The sequence below is a fragment of the Perca flavescens genome, chromosome 12 (assembly GCF_004354835.1).
Source record: "Perca flavescens isolate YP-PL-M2 chromosome 12, PFLA_1.0, whole genome shotgun sequence".
In the NCBI taxonomy this organism is placed as follows: domain Eukaryota; kingdom Metazoa; phylum Chordata; class Actinopteri; order Perciformes; family Percidae; genus Perca; species Perca flavescens.
This window is the reverse complement of record NC_041342.1, coordinates 27740115-27752718: the sequence shown is the minus strand read 5'-3', so window position 1 is coordinate 27752718 and position 12604 is coordinate 27740115. Positions and strand designations below refer to the sequence as shown.

Here is a 12604-nt window from a genome sequence, read left to right as displayed (position 1 = left end):
CGAGTAGAACTACATAAAGCGGGTAATTTAAAGACAAATCCGGCTCCTCTGGCACCACCTACAGCCTGTAGTGCGATTTGCAAAAATCCACAGCTCCCTGTTCAGATGCACCAATCGTGGCCAAGGGGGGGGATGTCTAACTGCGTGTCAATCAGTGCTCATGCACATGCATCCATTCTCCCTTGTGGGGGGGAGGGGCTTAGGAGAATGTCTTGGGCTTTAGCAGAAAGGGGGAGGGACTGAGAAGTTGTTGATGTTCAAATTGTTTGGCTAAGTCCTGGATCTTCCCAATCCTACCTACAGCACCTTTAACGAACGTCCGTTACATTCAAGCCATCGCCAAATGAGTTGATCCAAAGCTAATTAAGACCATCAGCTCCACACAACTCTCTCTGGATTTCTCAGTATGGCTGTGTTCAGAAGATTGTGTCGTCCGGCGACTTATATGCGCAGTCCATCATGTTTTTTTAATTCTCCGTGTCCTCCTTGGCTACTAGCAACTGTTTGGAGGAGGGGTGCGGGTGGTGCGCGATCACGGAAGGCTTGTGTCACGTGGATGCACCGACAGAATTGTTGTCATTACTTAGAATTCCTCATGGGGGAGGTGACTATAGCTTTAAATGTGACATCAATAAATGATCCCTGCTGTAAATTATAATTATGCATAGGTGATAATTGATTTTGGCAGCTATAAACTGTGCCCAGCAAACTCGAAGCTGTGGTAGGCACGTAAAAACTACTGGTGTCCTTGGTGTCCCTTGTTTGCACACATAACTCCCCCTTGCCATTGAGGTGAACAACCTTCTCTATGTTAATCCATGTCTCTGTGTGTCTACAGGGCTTTTGTGTCTGCTCTATTTAACTCTCCAGCCTAGACGACTCCTTTATTTTCCATCTTAGGTCTTTTGTACTAAAATCCACCAGTATGCTCTTATCCATAAGAGCATTATCTTCTTCTGTCTGTCATCCATCTATTGTTCACTTCATTCGTACACAGAGCATATCCTATCTTTATAGGTGTTATTTATTCACTGCTGCTACTTATATTCACACTGTACTTATTTATGTTCATACTTGATATCGGGTGATGATTCAGAAATGATGTTGGGAGACCTCAAAGATGACGACCAGTCCGATGATTACAAATCAAGTGCAGCTTTATTCAAACAATGAACAAACTTTCATGACACTGGAACAACCATGAGCATACAGACATGTTTGCCCAAGGATGAACAACATGTACATCAGAATGAATACCTTTTAAACTCTTTTTGTGCTTACATAGCATGAGACATCTATTTCAGTTGGAACAGTTTACTCTTAAACTACACCTTTTATGGCACGTGCTCCTAATAGATTCCCAAATTCCTGGCTCCAATTCCTCTGCGTGACAGTTGTGCCCATTCTAAGCTAGGTTTTACTGTGAGACCATATCATCTTAAACTGACTGGTCTCTAGAAAGTCCTTAGAATAGATAAGATACATTCAAACGTCTGCATGCACACATACCAAACCTATCAATACTGTATGTATGTTGACACTGCACTACAACCTTTTTAACCTAATCTTACTTATAACCTAATCTCACTTACTTATTATTGTAGCTATGTTACTTTATACACTATTTTTGTTGTTATTTTACCTTGAATTTGACTGTGAGCAACTGCAACTAAATAATTTCCCTGAGGGGATCAATAAAGTATTCTGATTCAGATGTATCTGTTTCTAAACTCTACAACCACTATGGAATACTTACATACTTACTTAGCACAAATATTAACATTTTCAGGAAATTTTTGAATTGAAACAATTGAATTATTCGCCTCGTTTAAAGGACCTATTCATTAAAGAAAAAAAAAATCCAGGTTATAGCTACAGTATATGTGCTTGGCACTGTGCTAAGGCAGTGGAGACTGAAGAGGTGGGGCTTATTAAAGGTGCCGTAGGTAGGATTGTGAAGATCCAGGACTTAGCCAAAACATTTGAACATCGACAACTTCTCAGCCCCTCCCCCCTTTCTGCTAAAGCCCAAAACGGTCTCCTAAGCCCCTCCCCCCACAAGGGAGAATGAATGCGTGGGCATGAGCAGTGATTGACACGCAGTTAGACACCCCCCTGGGCCCAATTGGTGCATCTGAACAGGGAGCGGTGGATTTTTGCAAATCGCACTACAGGCTGTAGGTGGTGGCAGCAGAATGACAACTGTCATGTGACTATTCGGCTAACCTTTGTCATGTGACTGACAGTGATTGCTGTAATAATTTCGTACGATTTCCTACGAATTGTTGTGCATGAGTTTTCGTATGATATCATATGAACCTGTTCATGAGAATGCATTGATCTCCGCCAGATTGTGTACGAGTGAAATCCCAATTATCATAAGACATAAATGCAGATGTGTGTTTTGGCAGGTTGGCACTATAATTATAAGGAGGGTGTATGAACTTTAAAATACTTGACAACATTTTGCTCAGCGAGTAATGATGCTCATTAACTATGCCCTTGGAGCCGAGCTGCACCAATCACATTGGTGTATCTGATATAAGCGGGCCAGAGGCGAGCTAAACAGATGACGACAGTTTAATCTACCAGTTAGCTCCCCTGGTAGCTAAGCATACGGGGCTCTGGACACGTCACCCCGTGTATTGTTGTGGTTGGTCGTAGTGTTATCCAATTGCGTGCAGTGAGATTTTCAAATGCATGCTTGGTGCCGCCCCTCGAGTTGGGCCATCAATTTTAGACCCTTAATCTTTCGGATTTGGTTCTCGATTTCCAGGCTACAAAACCACTGGTATGGTCCTTTAAGAGTGCAGTGAACACACACACAAGTAAAATGTCTGTTTCAGAAGGTTTACCACCTTGAAACCTTCACCCAGATGACTTAAATTCAAGCCCAGTGAGTTAAAAAATAAAAAAAATTCTAAATGCCTACGAGCCAACTCCAATCTAACCTCCTCCAGAGATGTGATCTTTCCTACAGGGATCGACATCCCATTGTGGAGAGCATCACTTCCTCTTCACGTGTTTGCGTGAACGCTCACAGCGACTTACCGCTCTTGGTGTCCTTTCCATCCAGTAAGGGCCGGTAGTCGCTCTTGGAGACTGTCTCTCCCACCTTGTCATCATAGCTCTCTTTCTCTAGTGAGGCCACAAAGTCTCTCTTCAGCAGGGCCTCAGCAGGGGCCCCACCCGGGACCCCACCTCCACCCCCACCCAGAGCATCTCGCAGGCTCAGGTCCATAGTCCTGTTACTGGAGAGAAAAAAGAAGAGGTGTGATTAGGGTTATTCTCTTTACCCAATCCACTTCACAGGTTGTCTTAATAATCACAATGCCTGTGTGTCATAAACGTATAACTTCTTCCTACCAGTGAGCATCACATTTATTATTTGTATGTGACTGACCACTTCACACCTTTTACAAGCCTGTCGATTTAGGTGAGCAATGGTGCGACTGCCCAGTTCACACAATTTGTAGACCGATCGAGCAGAAACTGGCACATGTGGCACTGTGTGATGTGACCACACTTTTGCTAGTTTAATGGCGGAAAAAAGGGTCCGTGCGCCAGGCGTGGGAGGGCGCTGGAAAACTGTGTCGGTCTTAAACTAGCAAAGACAACTTGCTTCGGACTTTTCTCTGCGCCGGGTGCAAGATAGAATGATAGAATAATGAGTGTACTGTGTTTTTTTTTTTCCTATTGTCTTGGAACTCCTCAGACTACAGCAGCTGTTTAACGTCAGTCAGGTATTTCTCAATCAATACAAAGCTAAATAAAAAATGGCCTTTAAATAAGTAATGCAACAAAGCCAACATGAATTCACGTTGTATTTTTTCCCCCTACAATAAAGGCCATGAACTTTGCATAGAAAATGACTTCTAATTCCAAAATAATCCAGCAAAACATTTACTTTTCTAGGAAAGGTGCGCCGATCTAGAGAGAGAATGTGATTTTTTTTTTTTTAAACTGCTGCTTTTCTGTAATGTGTTTGCGCTGGGCAAAAGGATGTATCCTCACACAGTGACTGCCCCCAAGGTCAGGCGTCAAGACGGCACCAGTGTGTGGACTGACACAGAAAACAATGGGTGCCAGTGTTTTTGATGTCTGTCATACACTGCAAGCGTGTGTTGCCATTAAGGTTGTTTCTGCTGATAAAGCTAAAGAGGAAATAAAAAAAGATAGCCTAATTGCATAAAAACAAAAATCATCACAGCATCTAAAAATAGTTCTGGATGGAATAAGAGTGTAAAAGTTATCTGTATTGAAGTAAACACTGTCAGGAATGTCGTCTGTAATGAAATAGATTCAGCACAGTGCATAGGCAATTATAATAATCATTTCAGTCAAGACACTTAAACCATTTATGACAGTTATATGCAATTTAGTTTGGCGGTGTGGCTCTGCTCATGTGATGCTCTGGAACAAATCTGAGCTCACAAACCCCAATGGCAGAGTCAGAGAAAATTTGATGAACATGAGCAAATACAAAAAACATTTAAAGGTTTCTGAACTACAGCGAGGCTCCCATTAATATGCTGTTAGCATGGTAAACCACCATCTTTCTTTTTGCTAGAAACCTTGTTTTACAGTAAACGCAGACCGGACACAGATTTTCCACAAAAAAAAAATTCTCCTCTCTCGGACATTGAATAATCACAGTAAGAAAAGGGATTCTATTGATCTATTGCCCTTCATCACTTCATCGTAAACGCAGTGCTTTTGTCAATGTTGGAATCTTAGTAATTTGATTGGTACACAACAAAATGGCAATTGTTGTTAGTTGTCATCATAGACAGCATATAATGGACCAACAGATCCCGTTGCTCTGGACGGAGACCAATGAAGGATATTAGAAGCACTTTTCCGGTGAGCGCTGAGCATTACTGAGCAGCCTCCCACTGAGCTTGAAGATGTAAATGTGACGTGAGCAACCTGTCTGATAGTTGTAAGTCTTCTGGTAGCTGTGCCAAGAGAAATCTCAATCATTCCCAATCTTGCAGAGATGGAGAGCGTAGGTATATGTAAGGAGATAACATGGACACAGGCTAATTATTGCTAACTAAAATGCTAGTTAACATTTGTAATTAAACTTAAACAGCTAATGTAAGTCAAAACTGCCTGCGAGCTTCTCCTGTACTAGGCTATACGGTAATTCCTCTACTATGCGACAGTAAGTCGTGTGGTTATGACACAATCGTTAGCCTATTTTTATAAAAACGTGAGATACAAGGTAATGGAGCCTTTTATACATTGTCGTGTTTCTTTAGAAATAAACAATGGACAAAAAAAAAGTCTTTAAACGCTTCAGATGTAAAGTTATTCGCAGTCAAAGTGACGTCAAAATGAATGGCAGTCAGTGGGACGCTAACGTTGGGTGATGGTTTGGTAGCATCAAAATGGCGCCATAGGAGGTTCAAGTTCTGAAGCGAAGCTTACCCCCTTGGTTATCATAGGGACAATTTGCGTCAGTGGGGCCCTAAACTGTGTCGCAGCTCACTGGGAGGAGAGCCGCCCGACGCGGCTCGGGAGACGTTCTCCGGAGTTGCAGGGAGTGAGGAGGGAGAGCCCGGCGGCACTGGGTTAGCGGACCGCTAACGTTAGACTGGGAATGACAGAGAATGAGCCACTGTTCGGCTCATTCTCTGAAACTGATGCAGCATAAAAGCACGGTGGAACCAGCAAGCTAGCCAGCCGGCGTTAGCTTGCTAACTCCGCCTTAACGTTAACGTTCTATGGTGGAAATCTTTTGTGGACTGCATAATATTTAAATGATAGCATAGAAACAAGTATTTTCCTCTCTGTCTGACTGCTACAACACTATAGGGAATGAACCTGCAGCCGGTTACATGTTGCATCTAATGCTGCGTTCCAGGCAACCCGTAACTTGTGTTTTCACAACCTTCTAGCCGTGAAAGTGCCCTGGAACGGCAGTCAAACCCGTAACTTACTACTCGTGAACTCGTACCAGATTGTTGTATTCCCAGTTACAGTTTTTGACGTCTCACACACATAAATAACAATGGCGACCCCTGTTGATGCTGTACAAACGCCGGTGATTAACGGTGAGAAATAGAAATAAAAAGACATAAATAGGCAATGTAAAGTAATTTCAAAACAATACACATACAATGTTGTAGTACAACAGGTTATGTTTATTAAATGAAGCCCTCTAGTCTCAGACTAGAAATTGCTAGTATCAGCTAGTGCTAGCTAACGTTAATGTTAGGTAGCCTAACCTGACCATGCCAACGGCACAATGTTTAGCTAGCCATCTTTGACGGTGTGCCAAATGTCATTATTTTCATCATCGGACGCATAAATCTGCTGGACATAAACGTAACTAAACCGATTTTCACTCAATCACAGTTTATCTGGCTGATGACATGCGTAACTTTGCCTGGAACGCTACCAAGTCGTGAGTAGTGACTTGAAGTCGTAACTTACGGGCAAAAAATTGTGTCTGGAACGCAGCAATAGTCTGAACACCCAGAGCACAAGTAGTAATGTGTTTAATGTTTCCAAGATGGAAATAAACAGAAGAAGAACTGGGTAGCTAAACCAACATGAACTTAACTTTGTCGACAGAAATCCAGAACAAAGACAGCAATAACAAAATGTAAGCAACTTAAATCCATTGTGTTAATATATGTCAAAAATAAAACTAAACCTCAACCCTAAAGATGGAGTATGGGTTGGATTCACTCTTCACTCAACCAGCTAAATCTCACAAACATAATCGGTGTCCCAACACTTAGACAGCATGACCCCTGAACAAACTCTCTGTCCTCTGTTTCGGTTTGTCCCTCCATCCACCATCCCAGAAAACAAGCTGTCATTGTCTTGCAACTGATTCCCCCATACACACACACACACACACACACACACACACACACACACACACGCACACGCACACGCACACGCACACGCACACACGCCAGTATGAGGACATACAGTATAGTGTTAGCAGGCCTTGAGTGGAACTGTAGGCCATTGTTTCAGGGGGACACAGTACAGTGGACACCTCACACAACACACACAGTTTGGGTTACTACCTCTTTTCTACCATTCATATCATTTCTCTCGTTACTCTATTGCAGCTATGAATGACTATGTTATTGCCTCTGATTTTGTTCAATGTTTCTTTCAAATACATTTCCCTACAAATTCTGGTTACTGAAATGCTTTACTACACACATTGTGTCTTATAATCACACAGCACACTCTCTCTCTATCACACACACACACACACACACACACACACACACACACACACACACACACACACACACACACACACACACACACACACACACACACACACACACACACACACACATTAACCAATCCCAAACAGAGGCTTCCTAACCTCTATTACCCTCTTAGCATATTATTTTGCAATATTTATGGCTGCAATGGAGAGGTTTCATAAGCCAGAATGTTCAGTGGCCTGGAGCTGGAGTTCTTTGTTTTCTCTCAGCCATTCTGCCTCTCATTACTCACAATAGTACCCTTTATTTTTTATATATTATTAATGACATTTTTATTTATTCTTTTACTTATCCTTTGCTAATTCAGTATGGCAGACAACGAAATTCAGTTTTTAACTGATGCTGAAACTTTGTATGACCTTGAATTTAGATTTATGAGATATTTTGGATGATTCTTGCAGACAGCTTGATAACCCCCGGGCCTACAGGAAAGGAAGGAAGAGCACTGCGAGCACATGGGAAATGTGCCTCTTTAAAGCCCTCGTCACGCTGGATAAAATCACAAAGGTCCAGAAAGAGCTTTGTATAGCAAAAGAGATTACCAAGAATCATTCCCCTTCTTTAGGAAAGTGGAATAGTAGTCCATACATAAGCTACTCCTTCATATTATATTAAAGCTGCACTAATCAATATTCATCTTATTAACAATGTATATGCATTATTGTTTACGTATTAAAAAAAATTGTGAAGAAAACAACAACTGTACACTACTTGCTCAGCAGCAAACAGCAGACATAGTTAGATAGTTAGATATAGTTAGCAACTAGCTGGTGAACATAGAGGAGCATTTAGCAGCTAAAGACTAGGGGTGGGAATCACCAGAGGCCTCACGATACGATATTATCCCAATACTTATGTCACGATACGATATTATTGCGATTTTAAACATATTGCAATTTTCTGCGATATATTGCAATGTATTACCTTTTTTTCCAACTTCAGATTTTTCCCAATTTCAAATGATGTCCCGAAAGGACAATTTTGTCAACATCTGTTGTATCTAAAAAGATACATTTCTCTGTTTGTTCATCTCACTTCAATTTTCTTGGTGCAAAATGTGATTGTCAAGCAGACAAACTGACCAAGACATATATCATAAAAGATCGATACTTGCCGTCTGTGTATCGATACAGTATTGCCACGAAAAATATCGCGATACTATGCTGTATCGATTTTTTCCCCCACCCCTACTAAAGACCCAGATATCTCTTGGTGGAGACCAAAAACAGAACTAAAAGGAGAGTTAATATTTGACTAATATTCGCCAGGTGGCCAGAAACATGATTCCAAATCAATGCTGATGCTTCTCTGTGTCTCCTTGTGTGGCATTATTTTGCTAACACATTAGCCACAACAACTTTATATATCAGTGTTGCGTTTTCAGTTTTTGTGCTGCACCCAAGCGGCCAAAGGAAATCCATTAATGCAGCTTTAAAGTGGATATGATTAAGTCCCTAAGGCCAAAACAGCATTTAACAGCATTCCTATCAGAAGAATCGCTGCAATATGTGGATTGTAAATCGGTGCAGTATTCTCACGTGGAACACAACTTTGGAAATGGTGTGAAAAGAGACAGAAGAGAAAGAGAGAGAAAGAAGAGGGAGAGATGATGATGATGGCTTGTTTGGTGGGACAGCTGTTGCACTTCAACGGATTAAAAACTATCCCTGCACCCACAATCCCTTGCTCCAGCTTCCGCCACCTCTCCTCTGCTACATAATCATCTCATCCTCCAAAACACTGACAGCTATCACGCAAGCAAGCACACACACACACACACACACACACACACACACACACACACACACACACAGGAAATCCAACACATAACTGCACCATGAAAATACAAGAGAGATTTGGTGGATTATGTTTTATGTGTGTGTGTGTGTGTGTGTGTGTGTGTGTGTGAGAGAGAACATTAACCATCACTTAAATTAAGCTCCATCCCAGCCTAGCTTCCCCGCACATAGCAAAAATAATGGTACAGTAAAAAATAGTATTTCTTCACTTTGCTTAAGAAAAGAAGATAAAAACAAACGGTCAAAGCACTCTATGTGCTTATTTTGATGAGCACATACAGTATATGAGACAGACTGGATATCCTGGGCAGCTGTTGCCTGGGAACCAGATGAATCTGCAAGCTCATGTTTGATTAGCCTTTTCACGTTATTAATCAAATGAATGGGTGTTATCAGTGGTTATCAGCCTCATGTATAGGGGTTATAAGGGGACTGTTATACATATATGCTATATACAGTGGGGGAAATAAGTATTTGACCTCTTGCTGATTTTGCAGGTTTGCCCACTTACAAAGAATGCAAAAATCTACAATTGTAATCATATGTACATTCTAACAGTGAAAGACAGAATCCCAAAGAAAATTCCAGAAAATCACATCATATGAATTTATTAAAATTGATAACCATCTGATGAGGAAAAACAAGTATTTGACCCCCTGGACAAACAGCATGTTAATATTTTGTAGAAAAGCCATTATTGGCCAGCACAGATGTCAAACGGTTTTTATAGTTGGTGACAAGGTTTGTGCACATTTCGGCAGGGATGTTGGCCCACTCCTCCCTGCAGACAGCCTCCAAATCATTCAGGTTCCGAGGTTGTCGCCTGGCAACTCGAATTTTAAGCTCCCTCCAAAGATTGGATCGGATTCAGGTCTGGAGACTGGCTAGGCCACTCCAGAACCTTGATGTGCTTCTTCTTCAGCCAGTCTTTTGTTGCTTTGGCGGTGTGCTTAGGGTCGTTGTCGTGCTGAAACACCCATCCTCGACCCATCTTCAGCTCTCTCACTGAGGGAAGGAGATGTCGGTCCAGAATTCCACGATACATGGCCCCGTCCATCCTCCCCTCAATACGATGGAGTTGTCCCGTCCCCTTGGCTGAAAAGCACCCCCAAAGCATGATGTTGCCACCACCATGCTTGACGGTGGGGATGGTGTTCTTTGGGTTGTACTCTGTGTACTTTGCCCTCCAAACACGACGAGTTGAGTTGAGGCCAAAAAGTTCTATTTTGGTCTCATCTGACCACATCACCTTCTTCCAGGCCTCTTCTGAGTCGTCCAGGTGGTGAATGGCGAACTTCATGCGGGCCTGTACATGTTTCTTCTTGAGCAGGGGGACCTTGCGTGCGCTGCAGGATTTCAATCCATGACGGGCGTAGTGTGTTACCAACCGTTTTTTTGTAACTGTGGTCCCAGCTGCCTTCAGTTGATTCATCAGTTCCCCCTTGTGGTTTTGGGATGATTCCTCACCGTTCGCATGATCAGGGACACCCCACGAGGCAAGATCTTGTGTGGAGGCCCAGACCGAGGGATGTTGGCGGTGGTGTGGTGCTTCTTCCATTTCCTGATAACTGCACCGACAGTTGATCTTTTCTCTCCAAGTTGCTTTCCGATTCTCTTGTAGCCCATCCCAGCCTTGTGCAGATCAACAATCTTGTCCCTGATGTCCGTAGAAAGCTCTTTGGTCTTGCCCATGGTGGTGATGTTGGATGCTGGTTGTTTGGGTGTTGACAGGTGTCTTTTATACAGGTAACGAGGTGAGGCAGGTGTATTTGATGTAGATAATTGGTTCGGATTGGGGCTGTGTCTTAAAGAAAGGTATTTTCAAAAGCAACCAAGATAGCTGCAGCCGATGTGGGACTTCCTATTGAAGTGGCTGTACTGGACGGTATATTTTCGCTAAAAGAACAATTAACTGCACAATTAACACAAGCTTTTTTTTTTTAAAAGAAATCAAATGCAGGTTCACATTATCATTACAAGAATAAGTTATTATGTATGAGATTTGGTTTCAGTCATGGGACAATGGGCCTCATGCAAGAACATTTGTAATGTTATCCTAAATTCCTCTTAAAATCTCTACTAGGTTTGCTACAAGTGTTCCACGTCAGATTCAACAAACTTTAACTGCACAAACTTGTTGTATTCAGATTAGGGCTTTATGATACTGACATCTAACAAATGGTTTGCTGCTGTGGAGAAAGGTAAACTATCTGTAGTGTAAACAACTTTGTGCATAAAATTCTCCTAAATCACTAGTACGTACCACTTAATGAATCTGCTCTTATGAGTGGTTCTTGCGTAAGGCCCAATGTGATGATGTGATTACTATCTGTTCACAACCAACCAAGACAATAGACATCCACTGACATTAATTGATCTGTCTGAAGATGTACATTTCTGAATTACTGAAGACAGTAATACAAAAACAAAATCAGGGTTCAGGGTGTTTTAACTCCACAGATATTTACCAGTTGGCTTTTCAGCTGAGCCACAGGTCAGTTCTGCTCGGTGATAGAGTCACAGTACAATATATAGGTCTGTGCCAATGATGTAACAACAGTGATTGGAGATTATGGCCCCGGGGATCTGCTCCCTCCTGCATCCATCGGCTTATTGGTTGCAGAAAATATAATAAAGAATCAAACCATAAATCTCTGGTTGGTTTCTTGCCAATACATAAACTCAGATTTCTAACTAGTTTGCCAAATCATGTTAATATACAAAATATGTTTTGCACTTAGTGTTAGTCACAACTTTGTTTATTGCTAGATTTTATGAGGATTGTATTATGTAAAGTGGCAGTGAATTTTTTCAGCTCAGTATAATCACGAGCACCCTGCCTCCTGGACTGACAAACGCACATCACTGCTTTAGCACAGTTTGAGTTTCTCTGTAGCTCTGAGTTAACGGAAGGACAGCAAGTGGCCAACACTTAGTGATGGCCAAATGAAGCTTCATGAACCATTTTCTAGCCCACTGGATGGAGCTCTCTGTTCAACAAAGGGTTTAAAGCACACTGAATTGCCATTCTTTGACCAAGTGTGCCATCTAGTGGGGTCAACAAATAAATCTAATGGTTCATGAAGCTTAATTTGGACATCATTAGCCAACACTGCAGCTTTCAGTGTTGTTGTCCAGCCTACTGGTAGGTTCACACACGGTTGAAAGGATAGAGAGGCACCAAGTCAGGAGAACAGAGAAAGAGAGAGAGAGAGAGAGAGAGTGAGTGTGCGAGAATAAGAGTGCTTTTGTGCTCTTGTCATTCAAAAATAAACGTCATCAAGAGGCATTTGGTTTGGATCACTAGTGACAAATGAAAGGTAGTCAAATTGTAGCCAGGGATAATCACCGGGCACAAAATCAACTGTATTTTTCACAGTCATTTGTTCTTCTGTGTATCATGAAGGATGTATATTCTAATTTAGTTTATTAATCAGCTTGATAAATATGAGCAGCATAAAGATTGTCAGCCTAAAATGAAGGTAAATGAAGGCTATTTGGCCAATAAAAATGCCTTTAAAGTGAGTTTACATAGGATAA

The 12604-nt window shown here is 41.8% G+C and overlaps 1 protein-coding gene across 1 annotated transcript in view; it reads right to left on the bottom strand.

The window, feature by feature from the left end:
• The window catches only part of map4l (microtubule associated protein 4 like), a 101577-nt gene that overhangs the window by 72790 nt on the left and 16183 nt on the right, over positions 1 to 12604 (bottom strand). Inside the window, exon 2 of the mRNA XM_028594104.1 lies at positions 3052 to 3251. Within this exon, the coding sequence (XP_028449905.1) occupies positions 3052 to 3241 (190 nt within the window). The 5' untranslated portion in view covers positions 3242 to 3251. The remainder of the gene's footprint in view (positions 1 to 3051; positions 3252 to 12604) is intronic.